We start from the raw sequence: 20,236 nt of genomic DNA, 5'->3' as shown, positions 1-20,236 counted from the left end.
ATGCAAGTGCTCATCAAGTGCAATGCAAACAAATGAGTACACATGGCATTCTAATTCTATTTTGCCTAGAGCCCCAGAAACCAACCAGAATTATTCTCCGATGGATTACCTGGCCCAAGGTTTGGTGTGTCTTGCAATACTTAAACATGTCTTTTGCAAAAACAAAACAAAACTTAACGTTAGATTTTTACAAATCTATATAAGAAAAGATACGGAAAGAGGATGGCCCCAGATAATGCCACCTTAAAGTCTCTAATTTATATGGTGAAAATGCAAATTTTCAATAATTACCCCTTTCCCCCAAAAAATTGATGCACAATGAAACTAGGACATTTGTTATGGGGCTTGGGTCTTGACTGGATGAAAACAAACACAATATTCAGAAGGACGACACTGGGTTCATCTTAACAGCCTTAATACTCACAGGATCTAATAAATGTACTCTGAAAATCTTAAAGTGCTCTGCTGCCCCCATGTGGTTGCAGTGAGACGGAGCTGGCAATCAATTCAGACACTAATCCGCAAACCCTGTCTGAGCAGCCCAGGGATATATGTCTGGTAAACCTGATGCATTATAGTATAGTATATAGTATAATTTGTTCTTCCTTTCATCAGTGTAAAATTGAACATACACAGGGAGCCCAACCCTTTACTAACAGCACTGTACAGTAAGAAGAAGTATGCATTTTGCAAGTTGTGCAAGTATGCACCAAACTGCAGACAAAACCGGTGAAATCAAAAGGTTTTAATGATTTCTTTATCATCAAAGAACTTAACTGAGAGTTGTCAGTATATACACCGGTACAAAGCAAAACGGAATAGCCAATAGTTAATTCGGAGTACTTAAATTTCCAAAATGTAAACAAATATAGGCTCAAGTTAATATCTGAATTTACATCTGTTCACACAGCTAAATATGCTATTTCTCAATGGTTGATGTGACATAAAATATAAAAAATAAGATCATGTTTATTATGTAAACGTATGTGACAGAGCAAAAAAAAAGGAATAACAGTGATTTACATATCTCCCTCTGTCTCACACCAACTTGACTTCTTAAATAGGTGATGAGTCTAGTATTTTATGAGATCTATGATTACAATATTTGTGAGCCTTCATTGTGTGAAATACGTCTCCCAGACATGTTTCTTTTGTAAAAACAAAACTCGCTAGTCCCGTCAGCCTGGGTGTGATGTGCGAGGCCTTGTGGGGCCTTGTGGAGGGTGGAGCCTGCTGTGCCCCCAGCGGCCAGCTGAGGGCGCGACTGCTGCCGCGGTACACCGTCCGCAGCCTCTTTCCGTGGCTCAGAGGGAGAGAGAGGGGGGAAGGACGCACAATGGCGACCGTGCAGTGCCCCAGATGCACGGTAGAAAGGAAAGGGTTTCGGCGGGAACTTGACTCCTGGCGACATAAACTGATTCACTGCGTTGGTACGGCTCCTGTGCAGTTTTTCATATTTTTTTGCAGAAAATAAACGGGCTTCAAAAGAGATGTTGCCCGGTAACGGGCGGGTCGGTGCGCCGAGCTATGTAGCTTTGCTAGCTAATGCTAGCTAACTTTTAGCTAGCTAGTAGCCACCGGAGGTGTCCAGCTTCAGCGGTTAAATTAAGCTGACAGGCTAATATTTACCAGCTGGATAGCTTTTCCAGTTGGCTCTTTTTCTTTGTCCCCTCCGAGCTAGCTAGCTACTCGCCGGTCCGAGCTCTCACGGATCACGCTACATGGCCGAGGGCGCATGCTGCATTTCGGCGTATCGTCTGATTGGTACATAACTGATTGTTAATGCCGTTGGCTAGAATTGTTTATTGACATTTACGGTGGCTATGCTAATGCAATGCTAACATGATCGCTGTTGTTATTTGGGGGAGGGGATTATCGCTACGTGAGTGAAGCTAGTGTCAGTGCAACACGAGAGACGCGTTCATTGCAGAAGTCTCTGGTAACGGTTTTCCGCGCACCGGGAGCTATTTTGAACACACAAGCCGGTGTCGTTAGCCTAGCTCTCGGTGACACCCGACTCAGAACACTCTCGGCAGGATCAGCGTGAACCGTCTACTGTTCACGAGTGACGTTCACTGTTTGTGTTGTTAGCTGAGTGAGACGAAGTGCTCTGCTTTAGTCGTCGCAGGTGTAAAGCGTCTGTGAAGTTACCTCGATTCAACAGTGCACAGTGTTGCTGCTGTGGGAAGTTGTTAGAACATACTGTACCCTGATGTCGTGCATTGCAACCACGCATTTCTCTTCCGTGTCGGTATTGAAGGGTTGACTTTTGTCTTGCAGGGTTTGAAAGCATCCTGGGAGGAATCTATGGCCCGATGCTGCTGAGAGACCTCAATGTGTTTGATGGTGGGTTGTCTTTTTTGTGTGTACAGTAAAATCTGGCTTTCTTTAGGCATATTGATTTATTTTAATAACAACGAAATATGAAACTTATAAAACATCCATGCATTAGTCTGCCCGTCAATCCCCTGTGACACCTCCACCCTGTCTGTAGCACTCAAACACATTTGTCATGTTAAGAAAATAGTGTCAAATATTTTACTTTTTATATCTAATTATATATGTTTTTCCCAACAGGACGTAGAAGTCTTAAGCAAATATTATTAGTAAAACGCGTTTTTTTTATGGAATATTCTTCAGTCATGGAACAAAACGCATGCTGATTGAGTCACTAAACTCAACAGTGTTAGGTACAATGTGCCGCTTTCAGGTTTCGAAGAACTTCAGACTCAGAAAAACAACAACAACTCTAATCTTTATAAAAGGTTAAAGCAGCTGTTGATTAAAATATATACAACACCAACCTCATGATGATTTAAGAAGGCAGCGTGGAATCAATCTTGAAATACTTCCATGTCACATTGGCCCCTGCTGGTTCCTGATTTAAAGAATTAAATCATGAGATAGTCTATATCCAGAGGCCTAATCCTGTGTCTTATGGATGGAAACACCAGACTAAGATGAATGCTACTGAGCTGAGAACAAGTGTACACAACAACCAATCAGCAATTTTCTGTGTTGGCCATGTGTGGCAGTAAACATTAGGGGTCACTTGGTTTCTATGAGGAAATCAAATTTAGTTCTCTTGCTATTTAGACACTGTCAAAATGGTTAGGGTTACACTTAGGGTACATATTGAAATCTGAAATCAATAAAATTGAATGGCAGCTAGACTGAATTATTAATTATTACTATTACTATTAATTCAAATTTGAAATATACCTTGAAATTATTTTTACTTTGTCTACTATTTCCTTTAACTAGCACCTAATGGGCACCAGGTGCCAAAGCACAAAGCTTGTTTTACACTATCTGTAGCCTCAGAGAGGCCAGCAGTGCCATCTGGAGACTAGACGGGTACATAACCAGATGATGTGTCATAGACAACTGTCAGACATGGCGAACTGCTCAGTCTAAACACTGTTTCAGTGGCATTCGTCCATTTGTCCCTGATCTTGTCTTTTAAATTAATGTCAGACAACGCTTCCATTCTGTGGATGCAACTCAGAGCAGCAAGAGGTGGACGATAAGTAAAATCTGTAGACATGTAATTTTAAGTCTGTCCCCTGAAAGTCAAGCCAAGTGACTCATTAAACTTTTAGCTGCCCGGTGTATAGCACAATGCAGGAGCAACGGGTTGGCAGGCTGTAAAATTAACAACATAGACTTAAATGAAGCTGTGATGGGAGTAGAGAGAGTGATTGAAATGGGCGGCAGCGCGAGGACAGGCAGTGCCACTCATTTCTGTTGGTCGCTCCGATAATCTTGGCGGCAGTGTCAGGCTGACATCACTAGTAACAGATAAGGGCAGCAGTGCAGTAGTATTTCATAACTGATCCATAACCAATAGCCCAACTGTTTTTGGGAACACATCAAAATCATCACTGAAACTCTTGTCAGTAGATTTTCTGATTGCTAGATGCTCTTCTACATGGAAAAAAACAGAACAGATGGCTGAATCTTCAAATCCAATTCGACTGGGACATCCCTGGTATTTTATACCTCAATAACCATATAACATAATCCGGAAATTCAATAGAGAAACCAGTTTTAGAAACAACTAATCCAGTTTTGTCAAAGCAGCCCCTGCTTTGTAATTTGCAACACAATACAGATATTAAGAGGTATAGTTACAATGATTTGAATTGCAAAGTACAAACATTTATGAGCAAACACCTGTTTATAAGACTATCTTGAGAGCTTTGTAGTAAGGGTTAACCGCTGTAAATTGTACAAGACCTTGAAACATTTCTGTAGTCTACTGTCAATGTGTAGTTGCATTTGGGTTGGGCAATATGATAAAATAGTAATCAAAGTAGTTTTTTTCTTTGCATAGTGTTTGTGTGATGATACAGTCTGGAAACCACTACTGCCTCCCGTCAAAATGATGCATATCAATCGCCATAGGAGGCTGGTTAATCCCTGCTGTACCCTAATTTATTGTTGCCTGGTTGTGTGTTGTTTTGTCCTTTAGACTGTGAACCTGAAGAGGTGGATGACTGGTCCCCAGAAGCAAGCTGCTCTCAGTGTTCATTCTGCAACCTCCCCCTGGACAAACTCAGTGTAAGAATTTACAAGATAATCCAGAAATAGTGGTTTAAGTCATTATTTGTTTTTTGATATTTCTAATAATTGTATTGCTCCATATAGGATAACATATAATAAAATTTACTCTTAATAGCAAAAATTGTCAAAACATAAAACGTTTTTTTCCCTTGCAGGATCAAGTACCTGCAGCCACGTCGCCCCTCTCCTCCCCCTCTGATTACTCTCCCTGTCAGGCTCCAAGCATCTCTGAGAGCAGCCAATCAGCGCACAGGTTTCTCCAAGCTGTCTTCAACAAGAAAGGTGAGTGAGGTTCATTACTCCCTTGCGGAGTTTGGCACAAATATGTCAACTTATGACACAGTAAAGCTCCTGCAGAAGACTTACAACTGTCAGCTCTATCCTAAATAGAAGCAGGAACATTATTGATATTCAAAATTTGAATGTTTCTAAAACCGGGCTGATCTGCTTGTCTTGAAAGGCTCCGGACTACTTTAATGTTCGTGCATATTGGTTTCTCAATAGCACTGTTTGAAGACTATTGTGTCCAAAGAAAAAATTTGGAATCCCATTTTCTCACCTAGTGAAGAATTAATTTAGATGGAAGTTTTGGTTTTACAACAGAGCTAATCCAGCTTCATTTGTGTTCGTTTGATGTTACATTTGATCCTCTGTCTTTTCTCCCTGGTCCCTCCTGATAACCCAGACCTTGCTGTCAGTAGTTTATCAAAGGACAATTTATATGAAGTAGCTTGCTTATGCTTGCACAAGAGTTCCTTAAATGTAGTTTCTCAAGGGGTCCCTGAAGTCATCTCAAAGTCTCCCTCGTAAATTGATTAATCATCAAACAGCTTCCATGGTTGTGAGAAGTAATGAATATGAAACTAAATGACATATGGTCTCAGTGCTAATTTTCAATTTAGCTGTGTAGTTTAATTTGGTACTAGGGGTGTGCGAATTAATCAAATATAATATCACAGTACAAATCATTTTATTTCACAATATTGATATATTAAGTGATTTGAGAATGATAATAATATTTATAATAATAATGATTTCTGTAAAACCAGTTAGGTTTTACAGAAATCTAATTCTTGATGTGAGTTAATGGAAACACTGTTAAAACAAACTCAACACTTCCTGGTATAATTTCGAATTAAAGGCCATCTCAACACTTCAGTGGACAGAAACCATTAATTTAATATTTAACAAGAGCTGGACAAAATAAATTGACGACAAAGCAAAGTGGATACATGTAGTCACCCACAGTGACTGAAAGATGTACTGAAAGTACAACATTTTTGAGACGCATAGTGCTTTTGCATGTTGGGACCAAAATACATTTTCACAATGGACCTATAACATCATAGGGTTAGCAACAATTGTTCTATGAGGATACAAAATGCCCTAGAATATCTTTTTGCTTTAAGAATAGTAGAAATCATGCTTTGCTGAATTCTCTCATTCTAACTACTGTCCGGATCTGCGCCTTCTTTGTTAGATGTGCCCCTGGGCTGTGATTCCAACATCCCTCTGGTTGCCCAGGAGCTGATGAAGAAGATGGTACATCAGTTTGCCATGGATTATGCATCCAAGTGTCTAATCCACACCAGTACAAACGGTGTTAGAACAAAGACTTCCTCACCTTTGTCAGAAACATCAGACGCCCCTCTGGACCTTACAGTGTGCCGAACCCAGGAGGAGAAAGAGTGTGAACCTGAACTAGGTAAGTAAAGCATTAAACGCTTTGCAAAAATTCATAGCCAATAAATATTCCAGATTCTAAAGTTTTAAGACTGTAACGTTTACACAATATGATTCATCTCCTTAAACGTTTAAGTACATTTTCCTGCAACAGATGGCGTGCTCGACCTCTCCAACAGGAACCCTGCCAGCTCAGCAACTTCATCTTCATCATCGTCATCATCGTCTAATATCAAAGTCTCCGGGTAAGAATTTTGTTATTCTTGAATAGTTTCTGTTGATAACTTAAGTGATATTGGGCCTTGTGGCAACATGCAGGAGAAAGGTCACTCTATCATTCCTCTTAATTAAAACTGGGGGTTCTTCATGAAGACAGTAGTACATATTCATAATCTAGGCATTTTTGTTCAAACCCACAATATGCACCTCATGTGAGGTGCATGTAAGAAAATCCCCATTAGGTGTAAAACATGGTTCAAGTTTGTTGGTTCGCATCAACATTGTGTAGTGGTACTTTCATTTCTACCAATGCTGCTTGATTTAATCCAACACCTCTGGCCTGAATGATATGCATTCTCCTTTGTTTGACACTGTTTTGGGTCAGTTTGTTGTTAGTCATTATGAAGAGTTAGCTGTGTTTGGTGTTTTGGATCTATGGGGTTGACTCTTTTATCTCTTGAGCGGTAACGTCACAGCAATGGCAGCGTGTTATAACATTTGCCAACAGCTCAGGATTGTACAATGAGGAGACATTGCATTACCTCACATCGATTTTACCTCCCTTTTTTTTTTTTACTGAAGTTTGATTATTCAACCTTCAAGCATGAAGGGTATCTCACTGAAGGATATCACAAAACTACAGGGGTTGTATGTGAGCGCCAAAGTAAGCCAAGCCATTCACAGACTGTCCCACCTGGACGTGAAGAGGCTTTGCCACACACAAAGAATGTGTGTGCATGAGAGACACACAGCAGCAGTGTGTGAGGGCCCAGAAACAGACTGAAAACAGACAGACATGAAACTTTACAGTCGCAGTGATGTTACCAACACAAGGCATAAAGGAGTGGACCCCTCGCTCTGCACCCCCCTTGTCCCCTGTGCCAAAATCAAACACCCTCCATCACCTCCATCCTGACCCTGCTGTTTGGTCCTCCCATCCCTAGGAGGAAGCGCAGGCAGAAGGAGGAGTACATTGAGAGGAGCTGGGAGCTGTCTGAGGGGTTGCTGTCCAAGGCCTTAAAAGATATACGTTCAGGCAGGCTGCAGGAGCAGCGGGCATCCTTGCTTTATGGAATACCTCTTCACACCCTGAAGCAAGGTTTGGATGGCTGGGCTGAGAGAAGGCTTGGAATGCTGCACCAACTTGCACCAGGGAGCAAAGATTTCAGGGATGAAGTGACGTCGTGCAACATGATGTCATCGATGTTGGGCGGTGAAGCCCGTCTTGTTCTGCAGAAGGTGGCGGCATGGGCAGAGCGGGCAGAAATCGGAGGAGCTGCAGAGGAAAATGGAGACTTGAGTTTCCCTTCGTCCTCTCTTACTTTTTCTCAACCAAGTGGTCTACAGAAAACTCTCACCCGCGCCTTTCCCCAACTCAGGGATGCACTCCAGCCCCCACCAAGCCCCACTCCCAGTCCGGAGCCGCCCACGCCCCTGCGTATTCCTCAGATTCGATCCATGTCTGACCATAACAGGTCGACTCAAGCTGAAAATTGCAGCGTGGCTGAAAACCTCCATCAACGTACCTCATCAACAGAGGGTGCTGCCAGTTCATCAACACCTGCTGCCAGACCTTCATCACTCTTCAAGCTCAGACCTCCTTTCTTGGCTCACGGCTGTCCAGGCAGTGCCAACCAGTCACCTCATCGCCTGGGACCACGCAGTTCATCACTGGATGATTCAGAGGAGGGGGCAGGTAGTCGGGATAAAGACAAGCAACCGAGAAAGAAACGAGGGAGATACCGCCAGTACGACCACGATCTGTTGGAGGAGGCCATCACTATGGTGATGGCAGGTCGCATGAGCGTTTCCAAGGCCCAGGGGGTCTATGGGGTGCCCCATAGCACACTGGAATACAAAGTCAAGGAGCGTACTGGAACACTGAAGAACCCGCCCAAGAAGAAATCTGCCAACTTTTGTTCATCCAATTCTAGCTCGTCTGGTTCTGGTACCATGACCGGTTCCACAAGCTCAGGGACTCTTGCCTCCGCTGCTGACACAAAGAGGTTTTAGACCACAAAACGCCTCCAGAACTCCTCAACACTTGAACTCATCACCTCTTACAAGACACAGGTTTTCTGAAGACACTTGCTAAAACACAACACATGCCTTTACTAAATATATAGATATTAATATTCAGGTCTTTTAACAATGTGTCTGTAATGTGATAGTCATACTTTTAGCTGTATTTCTCGAGCCTAGTCCTGGGCTTTCATTAAAGCAGCTGCGAGGCAGTGGTGCTCATTGCAGCTTTTGTTCACAGGAGCTGCAACACTCAACAAACTCCTCGTAGCTTCAGCTTTTTCACTCAAGGATCTTAAAGGAAATTGCTTGGGTTATATTAACTGTTATCAACCAATCCCACAAAAAGACAGAAATATAGATGAATTTAATTAGCAGATTTTTTCGACGAGGCCAAAACCTGATACTTTGACGTTCCCAGCAGACCTGTTTTGATTTTTGGTTCCAGCTTCTCAAAAGTAAAACATTTGCCGACTTTTGTGATACTAAACTGTAGGGATTGGTGATCTGGCCATAAGATTATATGACTAACTTTTGGGATAGAATCACGATTTTTCTCTACAATGTAGAGTAATACGACAGTGCCCACCAATAATCTTGAGTCTAGATTACTGCTTTCTGGTTCATTTCTGCAGTGAAAACGTCAGGAGACGTTCAGAGCCTCGTCAACACTATATTTCCTCTTTTGCAGCTGTTGCCATAGTCTCCTGCGGGTTAAACTGGACCAAACAAACACTTTCATGATTCCTGTGAAAGCCTCGTCTGATTGCACACCCCTACCAAACTGAATATTTTTTGTGTTTTGTTCTGTTATTCTTATAACATGCACTGAAGCCATAATATTTGGTTTCCTGGATATTACAGTGTACAACTTTCAGACTTTTTATGGATAATGAATTGATTATGAAAATAATTATTGCACCCAGACGTAAGAGGATAATCAGTTGTTGGCTTTGGTCTTGTCAGGGGATTTGTTGGTAATCACAGAATAGAATATAAACAGCATTATCCTTTTCAAGACCTTCAGGGATTTTTTTTTGATGATATGGCTTTATTTCAAGAAGAAAAACTGACATTGATTGTTGTCCACCAGTTTGCCCAGGATCAAGCATGAGAAACACAGCTGTGGACCTCTTAAAGCTAAGACATAAAAGTGTGACTCTCACGTTCGCTAGCTGTTAGATTATTAGGTTATTCAGGTTTGATTCAACTCTTAAAGCTCCTTGTTAATGGAGCGATGATGATTGTCATTTGCAGCTTTCTATCTCTCTCTGGTTATCTTACCTGGGCTAACTGAAGTGACTTTTGTAAGTGAGCCATTGTAACAGATTAAAAACTCATTGCTATTATTAGACTACACTGTCTACAAACAGGGAGATTGTATAATACAAACTGCTGTGGTGGCTGCATCTTCTATGTTTCCATCTGAGTTTCTGTTGAAGAGATTCGTTAGTGATATCCATTTTTGTGTCCTCATAGCTTATTGCTCTATCTGTGCAAACTAGTCTGAACATTGTATCGAGTGTAGTCGGAATGCAAACGTGAAGCATGTTTTTAAATGTGCACTGATAAGCTTGAGAAATGTATGCTATTGTGTATGTGTACTGTTCGTGGAAGATGTTTTATTATCACAGATACTGTGATACTTCTGCTACTGTAGCTGTATTACTGTAAACCTCATACATAACTGCTGCTTAAGACATAACTTTATGGGACCCCTTCCTTGGCACAAAGAAGCGTATCTACAACAAAAGACCTTACTTACAACAGATGCGATTCCGAGGTGTCACGCATTGTAATGTGTGATGCCTCAATGACAAATGAGTGTTTAGTGTATGGACTGATGGTTTATTTTGTAGACTACCGGATGGGCCTCTGAGATGGGCCTATATCCATTAACAGTGCTACTACCAAAGCAGCAGTTCAGGGTTACCCACACAAAGCTTCTTTGATTTGTTTTGCTGGGTCAGGCTGTCTGTTTGTCTCTCTCTCTCTAACCTCATTGCCACATATACCTCTGAACTCTGATCTGCCTATAGCCCAGTGTCAGGTTTCACATTAAAGCCTCTTTGTTATGATAATTATTATGCTAGGGTATGCGCTTTCGTTAGCTTAGAGACGCTTATGAACTCTTTGTCTCTCAAGGAAAAACACCCAAGTGTAAATTTATGGCCATCAACAACACTTTAACTTATCTAATAGATTATTATACAGTCAGTCGGCCATTTCGTAAAAACAATGGTTTAAATCCTGTCCCGTGGCATTAACAGGAGATTTACCATTTTCTTAGCTAAATATTTATCCTTGTTGGTTATCTTTGTATGTGTCTTTTGTAACTTTAAGGCTAAATTTAATGCAGTTTTATTTTTTAAAGCATTTTGCTCAGATTGTGTGGTTTTTCAACCTTTATAATGCATAGAAATACTGATGTCTCCGCTCCTGAATGTTTCTGCTCATAACAGTACACCGTGCCTGTGTCTGGGGCTACAGCATAGTGCAGCATGATGTCTTTACTCTGGGAATTATCTGCTTTTTATGTCCAAGGGCCAGTTGGTTAACAAGCCTACACCCTTCTTGAGAAATAGGAAATGTAATTATTTTATTGTGCATGTTAAATGGTAGTGTATACTGGGAACACACTTGGACTTGTTTTCAAACTGAGATCGAGGTCTTTTGTTTTTTAAAACTTCTGTCAATATTTCTAATTAATTTACATAAATCAGCTATTTATGATTTTTGAGAAGCATTTTATTATAAAAAAAACAGTTTTGTGTTGTTGCTGCATACTTATTTATTGACTGTGCTTCAGAAGTGTGATTTTACTAGTTTAATTGTTGTAGTTCTTGATTTGTAATGGGGCACTTTGATGCAATGTGAAATGTGTATTGCTACACCTGCATGACCGCTTTTAAATGTTAGCTGATATAATTTATTTTGTCCTAAAATGGCAAATCTGAGTATTGTGGTTGTTTGGTGCTTATGTTAACAATTATTCAAGTGATTATAAAATCTAGATTTTGTGGTTATCATAACAAGCTCAACAGTTACACTACAGAATGTAACACATTTATTGTGTCCGACCTGTCAAGGTCAGGACATGTACAGTGCTTAAAAAGCTGGAAATACTATTCAATATAATTTACTTTTAATGTTAAAGTTATTACTGACTTTTATAGTAAAATTTGTGACTCACAGGACCTGATCAAACAGTTAGTTGATTTGAACATTAGGGTCTTTTTTGAGCTGTCATTTTGTTGGTTAAAGAGCTGTTGAAAGAAAATTTAGGTTTGAGCGTTTCTACAATCGTTCCTTCTGCTTTTAGCAGAATGTTATCATTTGCCTTTAGCAACTCATCAATAAAACAATTCTCTAATCAGTGACCTTTCATAATTTCTATCCACACAGTGGTCTGTTTCAGGATTTTGCAGATTACTAACGGTTTATAGGACAGTTCTTCTTTCACGTTAAGATGAAATTGGCCAGGGACTTCTTGTGTACACCAGAACTTTCCCATTCAACTGCCCATGTGAGAATAAAGCAGGAGAATCTGCGGAGTAATTTCAGCGAGCAAATGGCCACGTAGATTACATGTAAAAAAAACTAAAACATCGGAGCATCCTGCTTCTCTTCAGAGACACCACAGAATGTTCCAGGGATTATCCTGCTGTTGTGAATGCGGCTGACTCTGACAATCTCCCACTAAGTTCGTCATATATTAATGTCAAACACCAGAAAATATCTGGATGAAATTTTGTGTTAATGTCTGAAAACAGCTTTAAACACATGGCAGTACTCCAAAAAGAATTAATCTTAAATACGTGAATCAGAAAGACCCCAGTATTATAATTATATCATTCTCACATGAATGAAATGCCACAACATTGTATACAGGAAATAACACATCTAACTTCACTCTCTCAGTATTTATTTGTTGTTGGACACTGGCTCAGTGGAGTAAAATCTAACTCTCATCTTTTCATTTTTGATTCTAGCTCCATGCTGCCATCATTTACAGAAGAACTGGGAAATCTGGTACAGCAAGGGAAGAACTGTCGTGAGAGTTCAGCGTTGGATGCTGTTCTCAGCACACTTTGCCTAGCACACCGTACCTTACTCTACCAGATCCTGAAGGTGGCACGCCAGCAAAAATTGCTATCTTTGCTAAATCGCAGACCTTCAGGTCAAACTGAATCTTACTGCTGTCACTGTGGTGTTCACCCACAGGATAATGTTAACCCCCATGCAGTCACACATACTGAATGTAAAGCCCATAACAGCAGCTCATTCTACCCTTTAATGGATTGTGATCATCAAGGTCATGGGAGCACAATGTGCCATTCAGGAGACTCCAAGTCCAATTGTAGCATCCATCTCTACCCTTTAAAAGACTGTAGAAATGATGGTTCTCAGAGTTCAAGCTACTGTTGTGTGCAGAGGTGCAGGATGGAAACCTACACTGTTCTGTGCCCCAAGAGGCTGCACTGCATTTCCTGTCAAAGCCTGGCTGTTGGTCGTATCAACAACATAGTGTGTTCATTTACATCCTCTCCTACATTGTCCAAATCCCCTTCACTGTGCACTCCACTCTCTAGTTTATGCCCTTCGTCATCAATCTGCTGTAACCAACATTCCCCCCATTCTTGTCACTGTAACTCAAACCATACCTGTCTAATACAGGTCGAGAACAAAATAGAAAGAGGGGTAGTAGATATGGATCCTCCTTGTCCTATCCTGAAAAGAGAGCAGAGCCCCTCTCCTCCCCCTCTGTCCCCTATCCCCTCAGACATCAGTAAGAAAACTGATGAAAAGCCACCCTCCCTCCTTCACCATAGACAAGAGGAGGAAACCAACATTATAGTTAAACATGACCTTGTGAATGCACGCAACCACAATGCAGATGTGGATACAGTTACGGAAGATGAGTGTAAGACCCAAAAGAGTCAGGCTGAGCAGAACCCAAGTGGGACTTTACTGCAGGATGTTGTGAATCGCTTCAGTGAGAAACTGGAGACAATCAAACCTCTAGAGAAAGACCCACCTCCAGTTTCTACAGCCATTAATGTTTCTGAAAACCAGGAGCTGCTGTCACCCTCAGCAGATCTGCAGTTTCATGCTGATGCCCATCTGACTGAAATCATCACCAAAGTGCTTCACAAAGGCAATGGTAGTGACTACAATCTCAGTGAGCTGTTCAATCGCCATGATAGCAAAGAGCCCAAGTCACCTAATACCCGCTCCCGACGTCGACAGGAAGTCCTAGCAGCAATAGCAACACCTGCTGATGACTCTTCAGCCAGAAGGCATACCTTACAAATTAAAAGGGAGTTTGCCCTGCTTGACCAGTCGTGCAATAGGAGAAGGGGGCCATCAGCCAAGAGGACAAGATTGAATGATGGAAAGGATACTGCAACTACATCATGCACTTCAACAGACTCAAACCTAGCTAAAGGGGAGTCTAAGAGAGAAATGGAAGGTGTAGAACCTGTAGAGAATCATAAAGTTGAAGAGAGACCACTGAAAATGCTATCTGTAGAAAGTGGCAAGAATGAAATAAAAGATGAGATACAGACAGTAATAGTAACAGAAGACATTAAAGCAGAGGAGAAGGAATGGGAAATATCAAATGAGGAAAAAGATCTTATTCACACAGGCACTCAGATACCCACCCCTGAGTTGCAGAGCAAGTCTGGCAAACAAAGCTCAAAGGGTTACGGTAGACAAAAAGAAACAGAGATTACAGTTGCTGTAACCTCAGCAAAGCAGTGCAACAGGCCCTGTAAAGAAGGTGGTGAGGTCAGCATTCCTGGAAGCGACAAGAACTATGAAGAAGCCCCATCTAGTCAATGCTCCAACAGTGAGAATAGACCAGGCATGGGTAAAGATTGTCATAGTCCTATTAGAAAGAGGCAGAAATGTCAATCAAACCACTCCAAGGAGGCAAGAAGAACCAGAAGGAACATAGTCCCTCCACAGCGCTTTTCCTCCTATGTCACTGAGCCCAGGAAGATGTTTTTTGTTGCATGTTTCTCTGACAGTATATTTAACCAGAGAACACAAAAGGAGAAGGTTTTGACATATGGAACTTTGGACGCCTTATCCAAAGATCCAGAAAGTAATGACACTCAGCTTGAATCAAGAAATGACACCACTCTGTCCACGTCTGAGCATACAGGGAAGATTGCCCTTCAATCAACACAGAGAGAGCGGTGTGGACCATCTTACCCCGAGTCAGAAACTATGGCTGCCAAAGAGAAGAGTCCTGCAAAATGCAACTTGGATATTAGGACAGATGGCAGTGACTGTGCTGCCAAGCCTATTGGAAGGCTTCGATCATCTCCACAAAGACTACAAGTCTCAAAGCCAGATTCAAGGATGCCCCAAAATTCATCAAATAGGAATGTCACCGTCAAGTCTGCCCCCTGTGTTAAGAAACCCCCCAACTCCCTTGTTGAGTACACTAGCCCAATTAAGCTCATGTTTGTATCAGCAGTAAAAGATAAAGAAGGAGTCAGATATAGTCTCAAATCAGCAAGCTGTGGTTCTAGTTCACAAGCAGAGCAACCATTTGATCCATGTGAAGTTTCTTCATGGTCAGGGACACCTGAGAAACCAAAAGGCCAGAGCACTGAGTCTCGTACATCAAAAGTAAAATCATTTTCTTCACCACTAAAGTCTACTACCTCACCCGCAAGATCTGCTGGTTCACCCTCCAAGTCGGCATCTTCCCCGGTCAAGTCTGCCTCCTCAACACCCAAATCAGCATCTCCGCGGATCAAGTCCGTGTCTTCACCCTCCAAGTCGGCATCGTCACCAGTCAAGTCTGCCTCCTCAACACCCAAATCAGCATCTCCGCGAAGCAAGTCTGTCTCTTCACCCTCCAAGTTGTCATCGTCACCAGTCAAGTCTGCCTCCTCAACACCTAAATCAGCATCTCCGCGAAGCAAGTCTGTGTCTTCCCCCTCAAAGTCGGCATCGTCACCAGTCAAGTCTGCCTCCTTAACACCTAAATCAGCATCTCCGCGAAGCAAGTCTGTGTCTTCCCCCTCAAAGTCGGCATCGTCACCAGTCAAGTCTGCCTCCTCAACACCCAAATCAGCATCTCCGCGAAGCAAGTCTGTGTCTTCACCCTCCAAGTCGGCATCGTCACCAGTCAAGTCTGCCTCCTCAACACCCAAATCAGCATCTCCGCGAAGCAAGTCTGTGTCTTCACCCTCCAAGTCGGCATCGTCACCAGTCAAGTCTGCCTCCACAACACCCAAAACAGCATCTCCGCTAAGCAAGTCCACCTCTTCCCCCAAGTCAGTTTCCTCATCACCTAAAATAGGTTCCAGAAGATCAGGTGAAAGTACTCCAACAAAGCGTCTTGCTGGAACCGAGAGCCAGAGATCACCATGTGACTTAATATCTTTTCATGAATCTACTCCTCCTAAAAGGCGTCCAGGCCGGCCAAAGAAGCTGGGACCACAGCTGGAGCAGAAAGTGAAGAGACCAATTGGTCGACCACGCAAGCAGAAGGTTGTGGATTTGACAATTGGGACAGAAATAAGCGGAAAATCTGTTACAGTATCTGATGCTGAGGAGAATGTAAACAAGAACCTCAAAATAACGGTTGTGTATGGCCGTTCAAGGAGAAACAAACGAATGGTGTCTGAGGGCTTTGACCAGCTACAAACAGAATTCCATGATGCCTGGCAAGCAGTGGGCCTTAAAAGTGACTTGGGCATTTTAATGCACAACTCTAAGACCAGCTCAGGTAACATCGAAACCACCTCGACAGAATTGTCAGAGGAGTTAAATTTTGTCAGCCCTGTGAAAGAGTCTGCCCCTCTATCTAGCAGGAACATCAAATGTCAGAAAGGGGATGATTCTGTGCCCTCAAGGAAACCGGGTAGACCTGCAAAAGTTAAAATCTCTGGGATCTCAGTTACAGTGACCTCAGTGTCACCTCGGCAACGCAAAATTCAGATCAACCGGGATACTCGGCAGTCTCCCGAAACACAAATTCATAAGCAAGGACTTCTGTCAGAATTCCAATTTGCCAAAGAACCCAGGACAATCAGTTATCAGTCAGCAAACAGAAGCAGTCAAACGGAGAAAGGGATAGAAACAAAAAAAGAAAGTAAAGATAGGCTGCACAATCCAGTTGTAGCAGTACGTCACTCAATGAGAGTGAGAAAGCCCTCCATCCACTTTTTGCACGCTGTTGCCACCTCCACCTCTAGGTCATACAGCCACAGTAACGCTCTGCTACGGCGCTCAAAACAACTTCTGCTAAACAAGGCCAGCAATGAAAGGAGAAAGGAGGAGCAACAGAGTAGTGCTGAAGCTTCAGGGGGGAAAAGACAGCTCTTTGGACAAGACAAGAGGAATAACATCTCTCAGGACCTGAGCAGAGTGGCAGGGGTATCTGTAGACTCAATCTTTACCCCAAAAGAGACACTGAGGTGGTGGGCTGCGTCAACTGAGGAAAAGACAACGAACCAGGAGCTTGCCAGGCGAATACGACTCATCTCCGACACCTGGGTGTCAGGGACTGTGGAGAACCAAGAAAAAGAAATGGCCTTTAATTCTAAATTAGGCACCAAATGCAACAATTCATTTACCAGGAAGTCGAAACATTCCTCTGTGGTTCGAACTCTTTTCGATTGTCCCCCTAACACACCAAGGTCCTGTAGCATGCAGCAGCTGTGCTCCTGGTTTATGCAGACCACAGAGACACAGTCTCTGGCTATTGTCAAGAAGCCAAGCTCCCGTAACCCTTATGAACCTGGGCACTTTCCTCGTTCTGCCAACAGCAAAAGTGTTTGCCACAGTCCTCAGGCGGAGCGACTGCGCAAACACATCAAGAAGTTTGCCAAAACGGTGCCAAAAAGTCCTTTACAACATCGACAGGCTCAAAGAAGGTTGGGAAAGAGAAATAATGCTCCTCTGCCAACACATATAAGGCGACGGCTTTTCACCCCCAGGTTTGCGACAGGCAGGTTCAATCAAGGAGGCCAATGGTGGCAGAGCAGAGCCTTTGGAAACTACCAGGCCACTGTACTTAGAGCAAGGACAAGGTTCCTTACCCGGGAAGAAAGGGAAAGGTGGCGAAAGAGGCAAAGGAATAAAAAAACCTTAAAAGCAGTTACAAGTTGTTCAAATGGACATGCAGTACGTGGACAACAACAAAGATGTAAGGCATTACACAGATCAGCAAAAGATCAGTTATCAGACTGTTTGGAGAACAGTTCTGCCTCCAGTTCTCTCGACCAAACTCAGGAGCCAGTGGACGTACCCAAAGAGCAGAACCTCTGTTCGAAAGCCTGGAGTCCTGAGACCCTGAAGGAGTGCCGGGTGTTTCTGAGGAAGATCAACTCTCCAGACAATGAATCGACGGAGGAAGAGTGGGACTCCTGTACTGTGACACTGGATGACGGGTCGCCCTCTGCATATCTGTTTGCAGGAAGGGAGAGAGAATTGGTAGGAGTTGTTAAAGCTGTGAAAACTGAAAGAATAAGCATGAACGGGAGGACTGCCCCTAGAGAGCCGGCGGGTTCTGCACCTCAATCACTCCAGGAGCAGGACGAGATGCCGGAGGGGAGGCAGAGAGGCAAATACAAAAGTCCAGGGGTTGTGTCAACGGAACCACCACAACCACCGCCTGCGAAAACGTTGAGACAATCCAGAATGAAGGGCCTGACCGGGCCAAGATGGTGTGACTTTGTGTTAGGTAACTACCTTGCTTCTTTTATTGAACATCACTAAAACACATTTATCAAGCAACCCTCTCAAATCACTTTTGCTCTCTTTCTTTTCTGACAGAGAACTGAATGAAGCATGAGGCCTCCTCCTTCCTGGGAAAGGGACTGTGGTTTTAACGTGGTGCCTTTTGACACTGAGCTGACCACATGGACGGACCGTCCCTCTCTGGCTCAGTCTAACACTCAGCAGTTATGTAGCAGTCTAACTTAACAAAAGCTTGATGTTGCACTATTTTTATCCTTGGATACGTATGTACAGAATATTTGATATTGGTTTTTTTTTGTTTTTTTTGTCAACTTGCCTTTGTCTTTCTGAACGATTTCAGATCAAATCATTACAGAGATTTAATGGGACCCCCCCCCCCCCCAAAAAAACATACCTCATTATGAAGGCCTCCATCTCCAAATAATCTTTATCTGAAACTAATACTTTAAATACTCATTATTGTACAGCTCTTAAATATTCCCCAAAAGTTCATCTTTATTTATAGTCATCCTCTTGTGGCACTGTTTAAATTACAAGTTTCTAATTTAATCATTTGTGTTCTAAGTTTTAAAAACTTTTGATCGAAATGTAATGACATTCTCTTCCTTGTTTGCTACAGTCACAGTTGTCGTATTGCAAACCAGTGGCCAAAAATAATATACTATATATGAATGAAGGAATTCTTTTAGCCCCTTCACGATGTGTGTATGGACCCTAAATATAAAGTCCTGTGTTGAAGTCATTGGTCTGTACTGAAACCACACATTTTGTCATTTAAACAATATTTGTCTTAGTCTTAGCGCCACACTACATTTAGCACAACTTCAATAATTCTTTCCAAACAAACCACAAATTCCAAACCCAGAGGTTTACGTGAAGTGATGAAGGAAGTGTCGTTATGCAGTTGTAGAAAGTAGATTCTGATTAAGAAGTTTTGGTTTATGGTCTTTGGGATCTGATTTGTTTTAATTCATTTATCGTTATGTGATTGTGTCGGATCTACTTCTTGCACTAGTTCATCTGAGATTATTAATCCCACTACGCATATTCCTCCCCAATATTTTGCACACCCCATGTCCCACTACCAACCCCCACTGTAAAACTAGAGGATCTATTTGGTGCAATACAAACCCAGATGATTTATCAGTACGTAGTAATTATTTTATTATTATTATTGCTGACAGACGAATGGATGTAAACCAGTACAATGGCCTGGGATGTTACTTCAGTTGTTTCCATAGCCGTGCAATGTGATCTTAAAAGATATTATTTTACAAACTAAGCCCCCCCCCCCCCCACCTGATTTGTGCTCCTAAATGAAGGAGAATATTAACATATCCTTAATTGCCATCATAGCATTACCTGTTTTTTTTCATTAACATAATAGCATTATTTACCTTTAAATGCAGGTGGGAGAGGTGTTGTGAAGATTTCCTGTTTTTTTTTTGTTTGTCTTAATCTTCCACAAGTTGCAGCGAGGGATGCCTACCTCCACTGGAGCTCAGCGAGGCCTTCTGCTCTTCTGCTTATCAACTGTGAGACACGAGGCCGAGAGAGTTGATCGATGAAACACTAATCTTGGATCAGATTCCTGTTTGATCCAGGGTGTATGGCTGTGGGTCAAAACTTTAACCTGTAGTGCGTATCGTGTGTATGTCACTATGGTTGCCATGTCAACAGCAGCGAGGTTGGGTGGCTCAGTGTCGTGATGAATAACCCTCTGTTGAAGAACCTGGTGCTAAACAGTTGTTGTATATTTTCTTTATGATGTGTTTTTATACTGTCCGCTACAGATGCGCAAACCAGTGTCTGCAATCGGAACAATAAAGAGTCTTTTGAAATAACGAGTGAGGGATATGATTTATATAGTCGACCGAAACATAAGAGCCACAAACCAGTTTTCACTGTAAAGCGTGGTCAGAACTTTGGTACATGGGCCACTAGCGTGTCCATGTTTTGCACCCTCACTTACTGTTGTTCATATTGATCATCTCCAGCCAATAAATTTTGCATTGGC

The 20,236-nt window shown here is 42.3% G+C and overlaps 1 protein-coding gene across 2 annotated transcripts; it reads left to right on the top strand.

Annotated features, from left to right (window-relative positions):
- The first annotated feature begins 1,177 nt into the window (after positions 1-1,177).
- lcorl (ligand dependent nuclear receptor corepressor-like) lies at positions 1,178-20,063 on the top strand. 2 transcript variants are annotated; one of them, XM_035636376.2, is made up of 8 exons: positions 1,178-1,430; positions 2,281-2,346; positions 4,475-4,563; positions 4,722-4,848; positions 6,047-6,271; positions 6,404-6,494; positions 12,483-18,202; positions 18,295-20,063. In XM_035636376.2, the coding sequence occupies exons 1-8, from the start codon at positions 1,193-1,195 to the stop codon at positions 18,300-18,302; spliced, it is 6,564 nt and encodes a 2,187-aa protein (XP_035492269.2). In that variant the 5' UTR covers positions 1,178-1,192; the 3' UTR covers positions 18,303-20,063. The 2 variants fall into 2 exon arrangements, with proteins under 2 accessions (XP_035492269.2, XP_035492270.2); XM_035636377.2 differs by lacking the exons at positions 12,483-18,202; positions 18,295-20,063 and adding an exon at positions 7,413-11,866.
- The last annotated feature ends 173 nt before the right edge of the window (positions 20,064-20,236 follow it).

Source organism: Scophthalmus maximus, chromosome 8, assembly GCF_022379125.1.
Source record: "Scophthalmus maximus strain ysfricsl-2021 chromosome 8, ASM2237912v1, whole genome shotgun sequence".
NCBI lineage: Eukaryota > Metazoa > Chordata > Actinopteri > Pleuronectiformes > Scophthalmidae > Scophthalmus > Scophthalmus maximus.
This window is presented reverse-complemented; position numbering and strand designations above follow the sequence as displayed.